General features: G+C 39.4%; 1 protein-coding gene across 1 annotated transcript; it reads right to left on the bottom strand.

Annotated features, from left to right (window-relative positions):
* Nucleotides 1-575: 575 nt before the first annotated feature.
* Nucleotides 576-12,466, bottom strand: dalrd3 (DALR anticodon binding domain containing 3). The gene is made up of 13 exons (XM_036579108.1): nucleotides 12,101-12,466; nucleotides 10,771-11,075; nucleotides 10,382-10,692; nucleotides 8,486-8,544; nucleotides 8,028-8,129; nucleotides 6,635-6,699; nucleotides 6,194-6,252; nucleotides 5,970-6,052; nucleotides 5,398-5,524; nucleotides 4,387-4,445; nucleotides 4,170-4,286; nucleotides 3,048-3,116; nucleotides 576-2,816 (listed from the first exon to the last, which is right to left on the bottom strand). Exons 1-13 carry the CDS (start codon nucleotides 12,332-12,334, stop codon nucleotides 2,697-2,699), a joined length of 1,710 nt encoding a protein of 569 aa, XP_036435001.1. The 5' UTR covers nucleotides 12,335-12,466; the 3' UTR covers nucleotides 576-2,696.
* Nucleotides 12,467-12,940: the final 474 nt, after the last annotated feature.

Genomic DNA, 12,940 nt, shown 5'->3' with positions numbered 1-12,940 from the left:
GTTGCTATTTTTTTAAAAACAACTTTTTATAACCAAAATTGTTTCAAACAGATACATAGTATTTCGGGACGAAACTCTTAATTTCATGTTGAATGACACAGTTTACAGTTAAACTAAGTAATAATAATTTGAATGCAAAGATAAAGTCCATTCATTTTTAAGAAAGAATTAAACAAATATTCAGTTTTGCATGCACGCCACCAAAGCAGCCCACGCTACTGGCAGTGGTATCACATATCACTCCAACATTGTGGTGCTGAAAATCTGCCATCATCATTTTATTCTTTTTCTACTCATTACCTTCCTATGTTATAATATGGGGCTTTGCATGTTTTATTCTTTCATCGTGATAATCTACTGTGCTTGTTCTCCTCGATATAAAGAACAGTATATTGAGTGAAAGTGGACTAAAAGCTTATGGGCTTAAGGACTTTCCTGACGAGTTTATGCTTATTTCACTTCATGAAATAATGGTGGGTCTCAAGACAAGTACTGCCTCTACTTGCTACCTCTGGGTTCTGGCATGAAAAGCTTACATACATATACACATCCAAACACACTGTAAAGGACAACCATTCCAACAGCTGAGATAGACACTCATTTATTCATTAAAACAGAGTGGGTTGATCTTTTTTTCTCAAAATACAGTAGTTGAACTCACTGACAAAATCTGAGATGAGTCAAGGAGTAACTTCACACTTAACTCTCACATCTGCTCACACACACTCAAACACACACACACATTGTTAAGAACAGTCAGTGTATGGCACAGATGTACTCAGCAAGGTCTTGGGGCAGCACTCTTGGCACATTAAGAGCACTGAGACTGCATTAACTCTAACTTTATGGCACTTGTTTTACAGCTGTGTGCATCTACAGTAGCATACAGTGGAAATAGTACTGTGGTACAGAGATGAATCGACTGTACAAGGAGTTCAAGAGGAAACTCCACACTAGGTACAATATCTATGGTACAGGAAGCATTAAAGCCCCAGGGAACCTAAATCTGTGTTTACATATACAAAGAATGTCCTATGAATGACTTTCCAAAATCCCCCAAATTTTCCTCTTTCAGCGTAAACTGGGCAGCCAATCTTGGGTCATGCACACGAAAGCAGTATCCTCACCAATCATAAGGCTGGTGTGGTTTGACAAAACTGTGTGCCCCTATGGTCTCTCGGCGTTTGAGTCGGAGGAACTTACAGAGCGAAAGCTAACAACAAAGCAAAAAATAACCTAGTATGCATAAATGAGCTATTAAGCAATCTGTTTTCCTGTTGCTTGACAGTGCATTCATTCATCTGTTCGCTTGTTCAACGGCCACGCCAGCATTCCCGGATACATATCCAGCAGTGAAGTGAATAAGAACCTTAACGTCTTTAAACTGTTCCTGTATAAAAGCCGGATAATGTGTTTAGTGAATCACGGACACAGCAGGGAGAGTCTACAACACCACCTGCATACATAGAGCCTGTTTCACTCTTCACACTGGCTGCTTCAGTGGCATAGCAGGATGGCCGTGCTGGACAGAGGGGTGTGAATTATAGGTGTTCATCACAATATAAAGAACATGTACAGACAGTTCTCAATAGGTCAGATAGATAGGTCTGATTATTGATTTTTAAGCTGTTTGGTTATATTTCTATCTTGTTATTTTTATTTATTAGTTCCCTGGGACTTTAAATACAATAAATAAGGAGTCAGGCTACATCTGAAACAAGTGTTTATGATGGATGTTCAAAAGAGGGAAGTGTTCTTGGAGAATGTGCTCAAGTACTTGGACAAACAAGGTGACATCAATCACTCAAAACCTGGCCATGTGTCCAGCAGCGACACTGATATCTACATGGCACTAACAGACTGACTCTATAAGACATGACTGACGCATCTATGAAACAGGGACAGTCCCTGCGGTAACTGCTGCTATTTATTTCTAACAGTACAGATTGGATGAAATTCTGTAACGAAAAACTGCAACTGCTGAACAGTATCTGAGTGTGGGTGGTTCTCACACATGCTATAGGGAAGCAGTGCAGGATCTACAGACAGTCAGAATATAGGGGCAGTGGCTGTGAAATTGACAGTAGCTATGAAATGACTATATGAATGTGGTAAGAGCCATCATAGCAGTACAACAGATAAAATAGGATTAGGTGGACTTTTACTATAGAAAAGTAATAATTTTGGGTATAATATTGTTGCAGAAGCAGAATGATGGTAATGAAAGGGGGTAATATTTATAACAGGTAAGCAATGGGTCTGATAGAGAAGCAAAGGGGCCAACTGTTACAATGGAAGTGACTGGTGCTATTAACCCCATAAATTAAGTTATGGGGCTAATAAATAAGAAAAAGTCAAGCATTATGAAAGGTATAAAAGTTATGAGAGTAGAGAAAAGGAAGATAGTCACTAGCATCAGCTCTTCTAGAGAGGGAGATGCATTGATAGAAAGGGGAAAGAGGATATTTCAGAATCACTGAAGAGACTGTAGGAAATGAGAAGTTCCACTGTGTTTGAGGACAGGGTCCAAAATTAGAACATCTTTTGGTCTCTGTATGTTTTAGGGGGACAATCCTGTATCCTAATTCTTTCTCTCAGGTGTTTGAAATATACAGTTGTGAAATAAGGTGGCTCTTCTAGAATATTTCAGTATTGTGTAATGGAGCTGCATAATCAATATCTGGGGTGATTCAGTGCTATAACTGAGGAATTGGGGGCAGATTTAAGGAATCCAGTGCGTTGTGGTAAAGCTCTCTCAAAGCCTTCAGCAACAATAACCGGCAAAACATCTGATTAAAGAGATGAGGTAACGGCTCCTAAAGAGTGAGAGAAGGGGGTGTAGAGGGAGAAATAGAGAAGAGGAAAAAAGAGAAAGAGACACAGAGGTAAGGCAGATGGGAAGTGGAAGAGAGTGGGAGACAGGGGGAGAGGAAGAGAAATGAATAGAGGGTAAGAGGTTAATGACACTGAGCACTGATCTGAACTCCCTGTGAACTATTTTAATTTTCATCAATCAATGTTTCCATGCTACACATACTGTATCTTACCCCAAGCACATGAACTCTGTTGTAGTAAGAACTGAAGTCTTTACTGAGAGACACCAGGAATCTGCAGACCTGAACGAGACAACAGATACACATATTAGGATCGGTAATAATTATGTTAATTTGCTAATAAATGTTCACTGAAAATATGCTTTAAAATGCACTACAATCCATTTTGATTCTAATTAAACAGAACTGGCCCTTGGCAAAGTAAGGATGAAGGAGCCTAAAATATTTAAATGTAATGATGTAAGATCAGAATTTTCTAGGCTATGGTCTTCTCTGTGGTTCTTTATGGACGTAAAGCTCAACAATAAAAAGCAGAACAGGAAATATCATAACACCTCTGAACTTTAGTGCAAGTGACTAAGTAGAGTATGTAACAGCAAAGAAAAATAATGGATCCTTGACCAAATCAAGCCTCACCTATCACTCAACAGCCAGATAACCAAAGTGAAATCTTAATTTGAACATAATATGAGAAGAAACAATTCATGGGAAAGATATTATGCTTGGAAAAGTTGAAGGTAACAGAGAGGAAGACGACCAGCTACAAGATGAATGGAGACAATCAGAGGAATCATTAACAAACCATTAAGAAGCCTTAAACAGAAGAACATCATATTCTAGAGAATCACTATCCATATCTGGAGTTGGAACAGACTTGCCGGCATAACAATAATAATGAAGGCAACAATACTTTGCAGAGTGACAAGAAAAAGAGTAAAATTGTTAGAGTGCTTGTTATATCTCTATAATGATATTCTTTGATAAGTCTGAAATGTAAATTTTTCTGTAATATTCAGGTACACATATCAACCGTCATAAGTAAAACTTCATAAGTAAATAGAAAATTGAGAACATGAAAATATTCCCATAACACAAAGTATATTTAAATAACAAGTACTTTTTACATTAATTAGGTTTACATACTGTGATTTAAATAACATTCTAAGAAGCAATCATTCTTCAAATATCACTTCTTCAACTTACACAGTAAAATTTCATAACTGCAAATGAAAAAAGTGTTTGTATAACAAACACACAGAAATTATACATCTAGTAGCATGTCATGAATTAGGATTTTAATCAGTCCTACAAGCACACACCAACAGAAAAACACACCTGTTCGGTTCTTAAATTAACTCTGGCTCCTCCCCCCTCAAGCTCCAGGGCCTGTGCTGATTGGTCCAGAAGCTCTGAGAATGGAATGAGGTAATTGAAGAGAAGAAGCCACTCCCCCTGTCGGAGAGAAGGTTAAACTGTGAAGTCTGCGTGACAGCACATTTTAATTTATGATTTACTTGTTTATGACATCTATATCTGTAGCACACTGAAGTACCTCCTCTTTCAGAGCAGAAAAGTCCAACTCTGTGCCTGCAGGGACTTCTGGGTAGAGACCTGGACAACAGTCAGGACAGAGGCAAACTTTAGTTCAGTACAACTTCAGTTTCAAGATTGATTTATTGATTTATTTGATTGCACATAACTACTCAATAGCTTTATGCTGAATTAAAAACTGTACAAGAGATTAACCTTAATTTATCCAACCTGAATCAACCTTTTAGAGACAGACAGTCCAGAGACCAACCTCCATTTCATGTCCAGTCAAAATTACCATTAAGTACAAGTTATTCAAAAAATCTCAACAACAACTGCTCTATATTCTTTGCACTGTACTCAATGTAGCACCGTGTGGACACACTACACTGCATTTCTCTCTCAACACATCTGCACTGAAAAGAAATGACAAAGTTGACTCTGACTTTGACATCATAATATAAAATGCTCAGTAAAGTTAGTGTCCACCCTTTGCCTTTATTACAGCCACCATTCTTTTCAGAGACTTTAATTTTTTTCCATTTTGCTTTTCATTTTTATTTCAGGGATATTTTTCCACACCTCTGAAGTTCAGTCTTGAGAGAGTTGGTTGCATTTTCTGCTTCTTGTGACCCAAGCAACCTCAATTACAAATCTCAAATGTCCAGTTTGAGTGTTCTAGTGTACGTTTTCTTCTTTTCTGTCTATTTAAATTTCTCAGTAACAGCTTCTTGACACCTGTGGACTGCTTTAGATCTGAAGCAAGAGTGGAGCTTGATTTTCTTCTCTCGCTCAAAGACAAAAGCTTTAAATACTGTTTATCTGATGGGGAGAGTTTTGGTGGTCTACTACCTCGATGGTTTGGTGGTTTCTCCAGAAAACTTAATAGCTTGGCTTTTAAAAATGAATAAAAATGAATAACATTGCTTTTTTGACTGGAAATTAAATAAATGAAATGACAATGCTGGTGTTACATACAAATAAGTGTGTGTATGTGTGTGTATGTGTGTGTGTGTGTGTGTGTGTGTGTCACCTTGCTCTACACCCTTCTCGTAGCTGCTGAACAAAGTGTGAAGTCTAGCACAGTTGTACATAACAAACACTCCTCCCCTGGGGCCCTTTGTGGATACACCTCCTTCACGCTGCACGTCAAGAGTGACCTAAAATAAAGAGATCAATCATCACTGACACAACATCCATAAACAAACAGATACAGACAAATATAGATATCAAACACTATTTTTAATCACTTGACTAATATATGCATAATGACAGCACATAATATCGACCAACTGGATCGAACATACATACACACACACACACACACACACACACACACACACACCTCTTATGCGTGCAGACATACAGTATTGTGCAGAAATCTAACAGATATTAGGAACCAAACCTGTGTTTTCTAACTGTACTCTTCCAACCAAGATATTAATTACTTTTTAAAAACAAAACTTCTTCGTACCTTCTGCTGTATTTACATTTATTTGTATTTATTCTAATATTATATAGTGTTTAAATGGTAAATTAATTTTTCTTGAGTGCAGAAGACTTTAGCACAGTACTGTACATGAATATGTGCTCAAACACACTCACTGGGCTTGTGTGTACAGTAGAAAGCAGCTCAAACCGAACTGTGGCACAGGTCATGACCCTGATGATGTCCTCCCAAGTCTGCCCTAAAATGAAAAGAGAAAACAACAGAGCTGTCAGTATCTATGACTCAACACACGCTTGGTATCTCTCTCACACAAATGACAGAATTCACTTTCTTCCTGACCATGCAGCCATACACTGCACTGACCTGACAAGCCCCTTACCCTCTACTTGATCTCCATACTTCATTTCCGAAGCCTCCTTCATCTGAGCTCTTCTTAACCTGAAGAAAAGACACAAACACACATTTAGGACAACTGCTGTATTATGAACACAGTGAAGTTAAATCTTACTAGTTACTGTAAATACCTGACCTTTAAATGCACCATTAAATCTAAGGGCTATTGGACTAGAATATTATTAGAAATACTTGGCCAAACAAATCAGCACATACTTTACTGAACATTACTGTAATTGATTATAATTTATTATAACATGCCAAAATCTATGCATCTGAAACAACACCTTTAGGGTGCAATTTTATGCCCCTTTTACAACCTAGCATACCTAGGTATGCTGTCTGTATATGAAGTATGTATATGGGATGTAATTATATGACGCATGTAAGAATATATACACATATTATGTATAATATATACACTTACTGTAGATATTGAGCTGAACTCATCTGAGAGCCAGGAGTCTTTACTGGACCACATATTACCAGCCTCTGAGAGAGAGAGAGAGAAAGAGAGAGCGAGAAATCACTCAATCATTCCCAAATTGATGCAAGATGGAGTTCACAAATCCTAATCATTGTCCTAAATCCAGAATTCTCAACTCCTATTAATTTCAAGGGATGCATCGATATTGGAATTGTGGGCTAATCATATATTTTTCATGTAAATATCTGCTATTGTCAATGCGCAGACATTTTAAAAAATGTAGACATTTTCATGAGAAGTTCATGGGTAACCATTATAGAGCAATTTAACATTTATTGGTATAGGTATACAAATGCAGTAAAATATTTTAGTGTCACCTAAACATTCTGCTCTTCTGGAGTACAATAAGTATGTCATTTAATATCCGTTTGAAACATTGGTCAAATCTAAACTTCTGTCTGATGCTGATAATTTTTTAAGCAATTACCTGCTGATACTAATGTGATTCTGATACCATCCTGTATCCCTATTTTTCAAAATGTTTAAGATATTTTGAGCTAAAGTCTAAAAGCATTGCAGAATTCATTCTGATTTTACTGTTGATGATCTATATTATTATTTTAAAATAAGTCAAACTTTTTACTGTTTCAGTCTATGAGAGAGACGTATAAGTCTGTAAGTTCTATGGAGCAGCGATATAAGTTACACTTTGTATCTGTGTATTTTATGAACTACAGAAAACCAAAGCTAAACATTACTACTTAACTAACTTAGCTGTTAGCTAGTCGTCTAGGGAAAACGCAAAAAAGCTAAGGCCTGTCCGCAACATGAACCACTGTCCCTATGTGATAATGTCACGTAAAGTACGTGTTTGGCTTAGCTTGGGGAGCCGAAGAGAGTGGTTTCATTAGTCTAGAACCCTTTCATTAGTCACAGGTAAGTGATGTCATCTGAGCTCCCTTGGAAAAATCAGTGTCTATCCCTAACCATGTGACCTAACTCTCCTAACATGTGCATCATCATGGAATGCATTTTTTGATTGATGAGGTCAGGCACGTCACTATTTTGTTTCACAACAGTCACTCAATATAGTTTATGTTGCTGTAATTAAGATAACGCAGTGTATTCAATCTGCTCCTAGAATCCTAAGCTAGTTCATTATTGTTTGTAGAGAGTGGCCTTATTTGAAAAGAAAAAAATAAAAAAATAAATAAATAAATAAAAAATAGTTCGGGCAATTGCAAAAAAAAAAGAAAAAAAAAAGAAAAAAAAAAAGGTCAGGCAATAGCACTCGTTGCCCCCCCCCACCATATTCCACAGTGTTTGTGAGAGTATGTAAGACAGGATGATAATAACTGGTCACTGTGCGTGACTGTACAGTTGCGTGACAGACCTGTGTTGCCGTGGTGCCAGCCGCTCTCCACAGCATGGCTGTCTGCTGCTGGCGGAACTCATCCTGACAGGATGTGACATGCAGGACTGTTGCCATCGACGCCTGCAGGACAGACAGTAAATAACACATTTTCACTCGGATTACTGGGGCAAAAAGAGAGCGAACAGCTCTACACGTCAAAACAATTACAAGAACACTGATCAATAAACAGTTTCTGCCTTTCATATCCTAATGACCATAATAACACAGAGGGGATCTGATTGCAAATCAATACATACTGGAGAAAGAGAGGTAGAAATATGTCTAAAGAAATGCTGTTTCTAAAGCAATATGTAAGAGTCTGATAGTCCAGGTGCCTGAGACTGGGAACTAGGCTGTGCGGGAAAAGATGATGAACTGCAGTGCTGTGGTGAACTTGAGGTAAACATAGATGATGATGTCATCTGTTTAAGACTCACAGGAAAATCTTCTATAGCTCTGTCCAGCTGAGCCAGATGACACAATGCTTCTCTCTGCACTGTAGAGAGGGATGAGAAGAGCAAGAGACAGAGAACGAAAGCGAGAGAGAGGCTGATCATAGCAATAATAAACAAGCAGTTACAGCTGATAATAGAACAAAATAAAATGAGATTTTTAAAGCAACACAAACACGAGGGATGCACGGATAAGGAAGTTGTGGACAAGTTCCAATAACTGATAACTTGTTGTGGGCAATGATGGTAACAATAACTAATTATTTCTGAAACAGGTTCACAATATAATCCATATGAAGGCCAGTGAGTGTAAGACTCTATAAAACTCTAATAACTGAGCAATGATTAATTTTACATAGCTAAATCAGATATGACAGTAATTGTACATGATCACATCTAGCAGACACTCTTATCGGGAGAAACTTAAAGTAGTGGGTTAATGTAATGCCAGGAGCATAACCTAAAAAAACATATTGGCATAGTAATGGCTTTCCTGTCTGGACGGACAATCGAACCTCTGATCCTGCATGTAGCAGAGCATGTGAGAGGAGCACAGTAAAAGTGGAGCATGAAGTGAATTGGCATGTTTTGCCCAGAGCAGCTTTTAAGAAAGAAGGTGGGCTGTGTTCTTTCTTGTGCAGGTTGCTCCAATACTGTTCTATCCCAAGAACGTAACACATGTTAGTGACCCATAATATAAATGAATAGTTTGTTTGTGGGGCAAGCATGTTATCCACTACTTAACCATTCATAATGCTGTATTTGCACTATCACAGTAAACCGACGATGACAAACCGGGTGATCCATGTCAACAGAGCAGCAATGGAACATTTTGCCACCGCAAGCAGCATCAGCAGTGTACTGCAGAGGTCAGTGGAACGTTTTGTTAAGAGTTCAGCTTTTACCAACTTAAGCCAAAGTGGTGGAATAGGACAAATGTTGATTTTCCAGAAACACAGAAGCTTAACAACTGCAGCTAAAGTCCAGACATACTTCTCTGTGTATGATAAATGCCAAAAACACAAAACATGACAGACTGAGAAACATCCATGTGTGCTCAAAACACTTTATAAGATAGAAAGCAACGCAGCATCACACTTCCTCCAATTAAAAAAAGCCTTGAACTTAAAATAACATTCTGTATACCACATAAAGTACTAGTATATGCTACATATAGCATCCAGTATGTGACAATTACAATCATGTACCCTCCATCTTAATATAAGATCACATCCGGTGATTATCTCAGTGGTTACATCCTGCTGAAATGACTGTGTTTCATTATGAGATGCCACATATTACAAAGAAAGCTCTGGCTGCATATTGGCATATTTGACCAGAGCAGCGGGGAAGATTGGCGTATTGTACTAGACAAATTCATTTTTGTAACATACTGCATAATATTTACTACTTTTAAGCACAATCAGTTTATGAGCAGTAGACTATTCAAAACAGAACCTTGGTCTTACCAGAAAGAAACAATGCCATCTTGTGAATTAATGCAGAAATGCATTCTGGTACTCTATTGGTCTAATAATGGGCACATTAATTAAATATCAATACATTAGTATTTGGGTCTATGTGTATCGTGACAATTTTAACCCCGAAATACTGTGATATTATACAGTATTTGTTTCCCCCCAACCCTACTATATATGCAAGAGCAAGAACAGGCGGCAAGTTACCATCTGTAATTATGGGCTCAAATTACAATATTTAGCAGTTAAATAAATATGATGGCCTTCAATATTATGTGCACTCCTCATAAACACACATGAAATAAGGGGTCCTACTGCACAGTAAATAATAAATTATCTGTCTACACATGTATAAACACAGCCCCCTCTATATACACATATAAACACAAACAAAAAGCCTCACCTGTACAGGTGCCTAGACTGGGGTCATAGCCGTGCAGCTCCACCTCCTCCATGACTCGCTTAAGGTTTATCCTAACCTCGTCACTCATCCCTCCATCCCCTCCCTCCATCTCCTCCCCTCTGCTCCCCCTCTTCCCTCTCTCCTTCTCTCGCTCTCTGTAGGTACAGTTCTCAAGGGTGTTCCTTATCTTCTCCTCTCTCTCCTCGTTGGTCCAGCTAACGGACACAGCTGGCCAATCAATGCCCAGCGTTCTGAGGCAGTTGATGATATCACTGTCCTCGGGTAAGGCAGGACAGAAGGAGACAGAGTACCTGGGAAAGAGAGATTTACACACAATTATACATTATACACACAGTCACTAATCCAGTCTCTTATGAGCTCACGCATACCCTTGTCTCCTGAGCAGGGCTCCTGTGTGGTCAGCGATGAGAATGGTGCGGAGCTGCCCCAGTGTGAGACTGTCTGGAGAAGGAGGAGCTTGTTTGGCATGTAGTGCAGGACAGTTAATCAGGACACATCCCTGTCTCTGAGCCGCAGGCCTCAGGTACGCGGCCATTCCACACAGAACCCCTCTGAAAGCTGCACAGCGGTCCACAGAAACACGCAGTCCCTCCGCCGTCACCTCACAACCTGCTACCGGCAACACACCATTTCCCCGTTGAGAGAGGATCCGACTGAGAACCGCGGAAGGAACCTGCACACACAAACACAAAGAGATGTCAAATAGTCAAACATACACAAACGTTCCATGAGCACCCATTCTAGAATATGAATGCTGCTGCTACACCGAAACCCAAATGTCATAACAAGATTTTACATGATGCATTGCTAAAAAGCCAGATGTCCCTTACTTTCAAAGTAGAACTTGTTTATTTGATTCATGTTATTTAAACAGCCAACCACGTTTTCATTTAGGAGTATAAATGCCAGAACGTACTCTCTGCTAGTGTGTATTCTACAAGCTCTTAGCCCACACAGTGTGAAATGTGGGTTGAAAAAACGCCTACTAAAAACTGACCAAAAAATCAGAGACTGGCCAATTCAGATGTCATCGAAATCAGAATCAGCCATAAAAAAATCATAATCAGTCCCTCCCTACTGTACACATACATGAATGCTTGCACTCACAAAGATGTCATATACCCACTCATACACATTTACACATATATGAATGCACACACACATATTCATATACTGATGCACATTTGTACATCCCCACACACATAAACACAAATGCACACACAAATATATACTTACACGGCAGTAAAGGTTATTAGGTTACGGAAATATGGACATAATTGTTGTTAAAGGCTACTTTTCGCGTTATAACATCATCATATGTCACTGCATTGATTACACCACGAACTGTTGGGTTATTCTGACCCAAATCTCCGCGGCCAGTGAAGAGTTAATAACATTTGCCGCAGGGTTCAAACGTTTGGTCAATAAAGGCAATGTCAACTGTCTAGAACAGGGTTCTACCATCCCACAGCATTACGAACAGCTCGGTTTTAGATAACGAATGAAAGTTAGCGCAAATATAATTACAAATGCACATGAAACAGCTATTTCGAGCCGCCTGTTGTGTTCTCTCAGCCCCAGCATGCCACAACACCACACCATGCCGTCTCCATCTGCTCACTGTAGCTACCGCTAGCTCCAGCGAAACTAAATCTGCAGCAGGGGCCATGGCTTCAACATGTCTTCACAAACCCTCACCTGTCCGTGCGCGTACAGTGTGGCCAGGACCGTGTTGGGCGCCAAGAAGTCTCGGTTTCTCAGGTTTTTGGCGCTGCTCTCTTTGAACCAGAGCTTGTCGCGCTCATTGGCGCTCCTCTCCCCGCTGTCAGCGCGCTCGGCGTCGGCTTCGTTCTCCACGTCCCTCCGCAGAGCGAACCGCAGCGCTCTCACTGTTGAGGCGACCCGAAACGGGGACGTTTCCTCGGTCTCCATCGTGCAGCTGTCTCACGGCGTAAACATCACCACCGTGGAGGCTCGACCCCTGGATATTCTTAATTATATAGCCGATGTCTCTGATACACTCCTGCTGAGCGCGTTCGTTCAACGCGTCGCTTGCTTACACACCCGGAACTTTAGCGTGACGCAAATGTTTCTGTGGTGCTAAGTTCTCTGTAGGACATCGGCTTTAGAAGGACGCCATCGTAAGCGTGGCAAATTTTTAATGGAGGCGGTTAAAGAACTGAAAGAGAAAGCGACGCGGAACTTGTTAAACTTCTTTAACCATTGTTTGAAATCGTAAATAATGCGTTCACTAAAATAACAAAGTGTTTAATTGAGACTTGTTTTTAGTCGAGTCAAAGAAAAATGTTTGACCTTATCTAATTAGGCGGTGCTGTGTGGGCTTAGAGAGGCCTGCTTCAGCACCTCGCTTTTGAATTATGTCACTGTTAAGTGTTTAAAGAGGAATTCTACTAGTTTTTCAAAATTTTTACACGATGCAGTCATTGAAAGGTAAATAAAATCATTCAGAGTATGTTAATGTGAAATGGTGCGTTAAAGAGAAACTCACTGAGTCAGATTTCTTTACAGTGGAACCAA

Source organism: Colossoma macropomum, unplaced genomic scaffold (assembly GCF_904425465.1).
Source record: "Colossoma macropomum unplaced genomic scaffold, Colossoma_macropomum, whole genome shotgun sequence".
Taxonomy (NCBI): Eukaryota; Metazoa; Chordata; class Actinopteri; order Characiformes; family Serrasalmidae; genus Colossoma; species Colossoma macropomum.
Note: the sequence above shows the minus strand (reverse complement) of the source record. Positions and strands in the feature narration are given on the sequence as shown.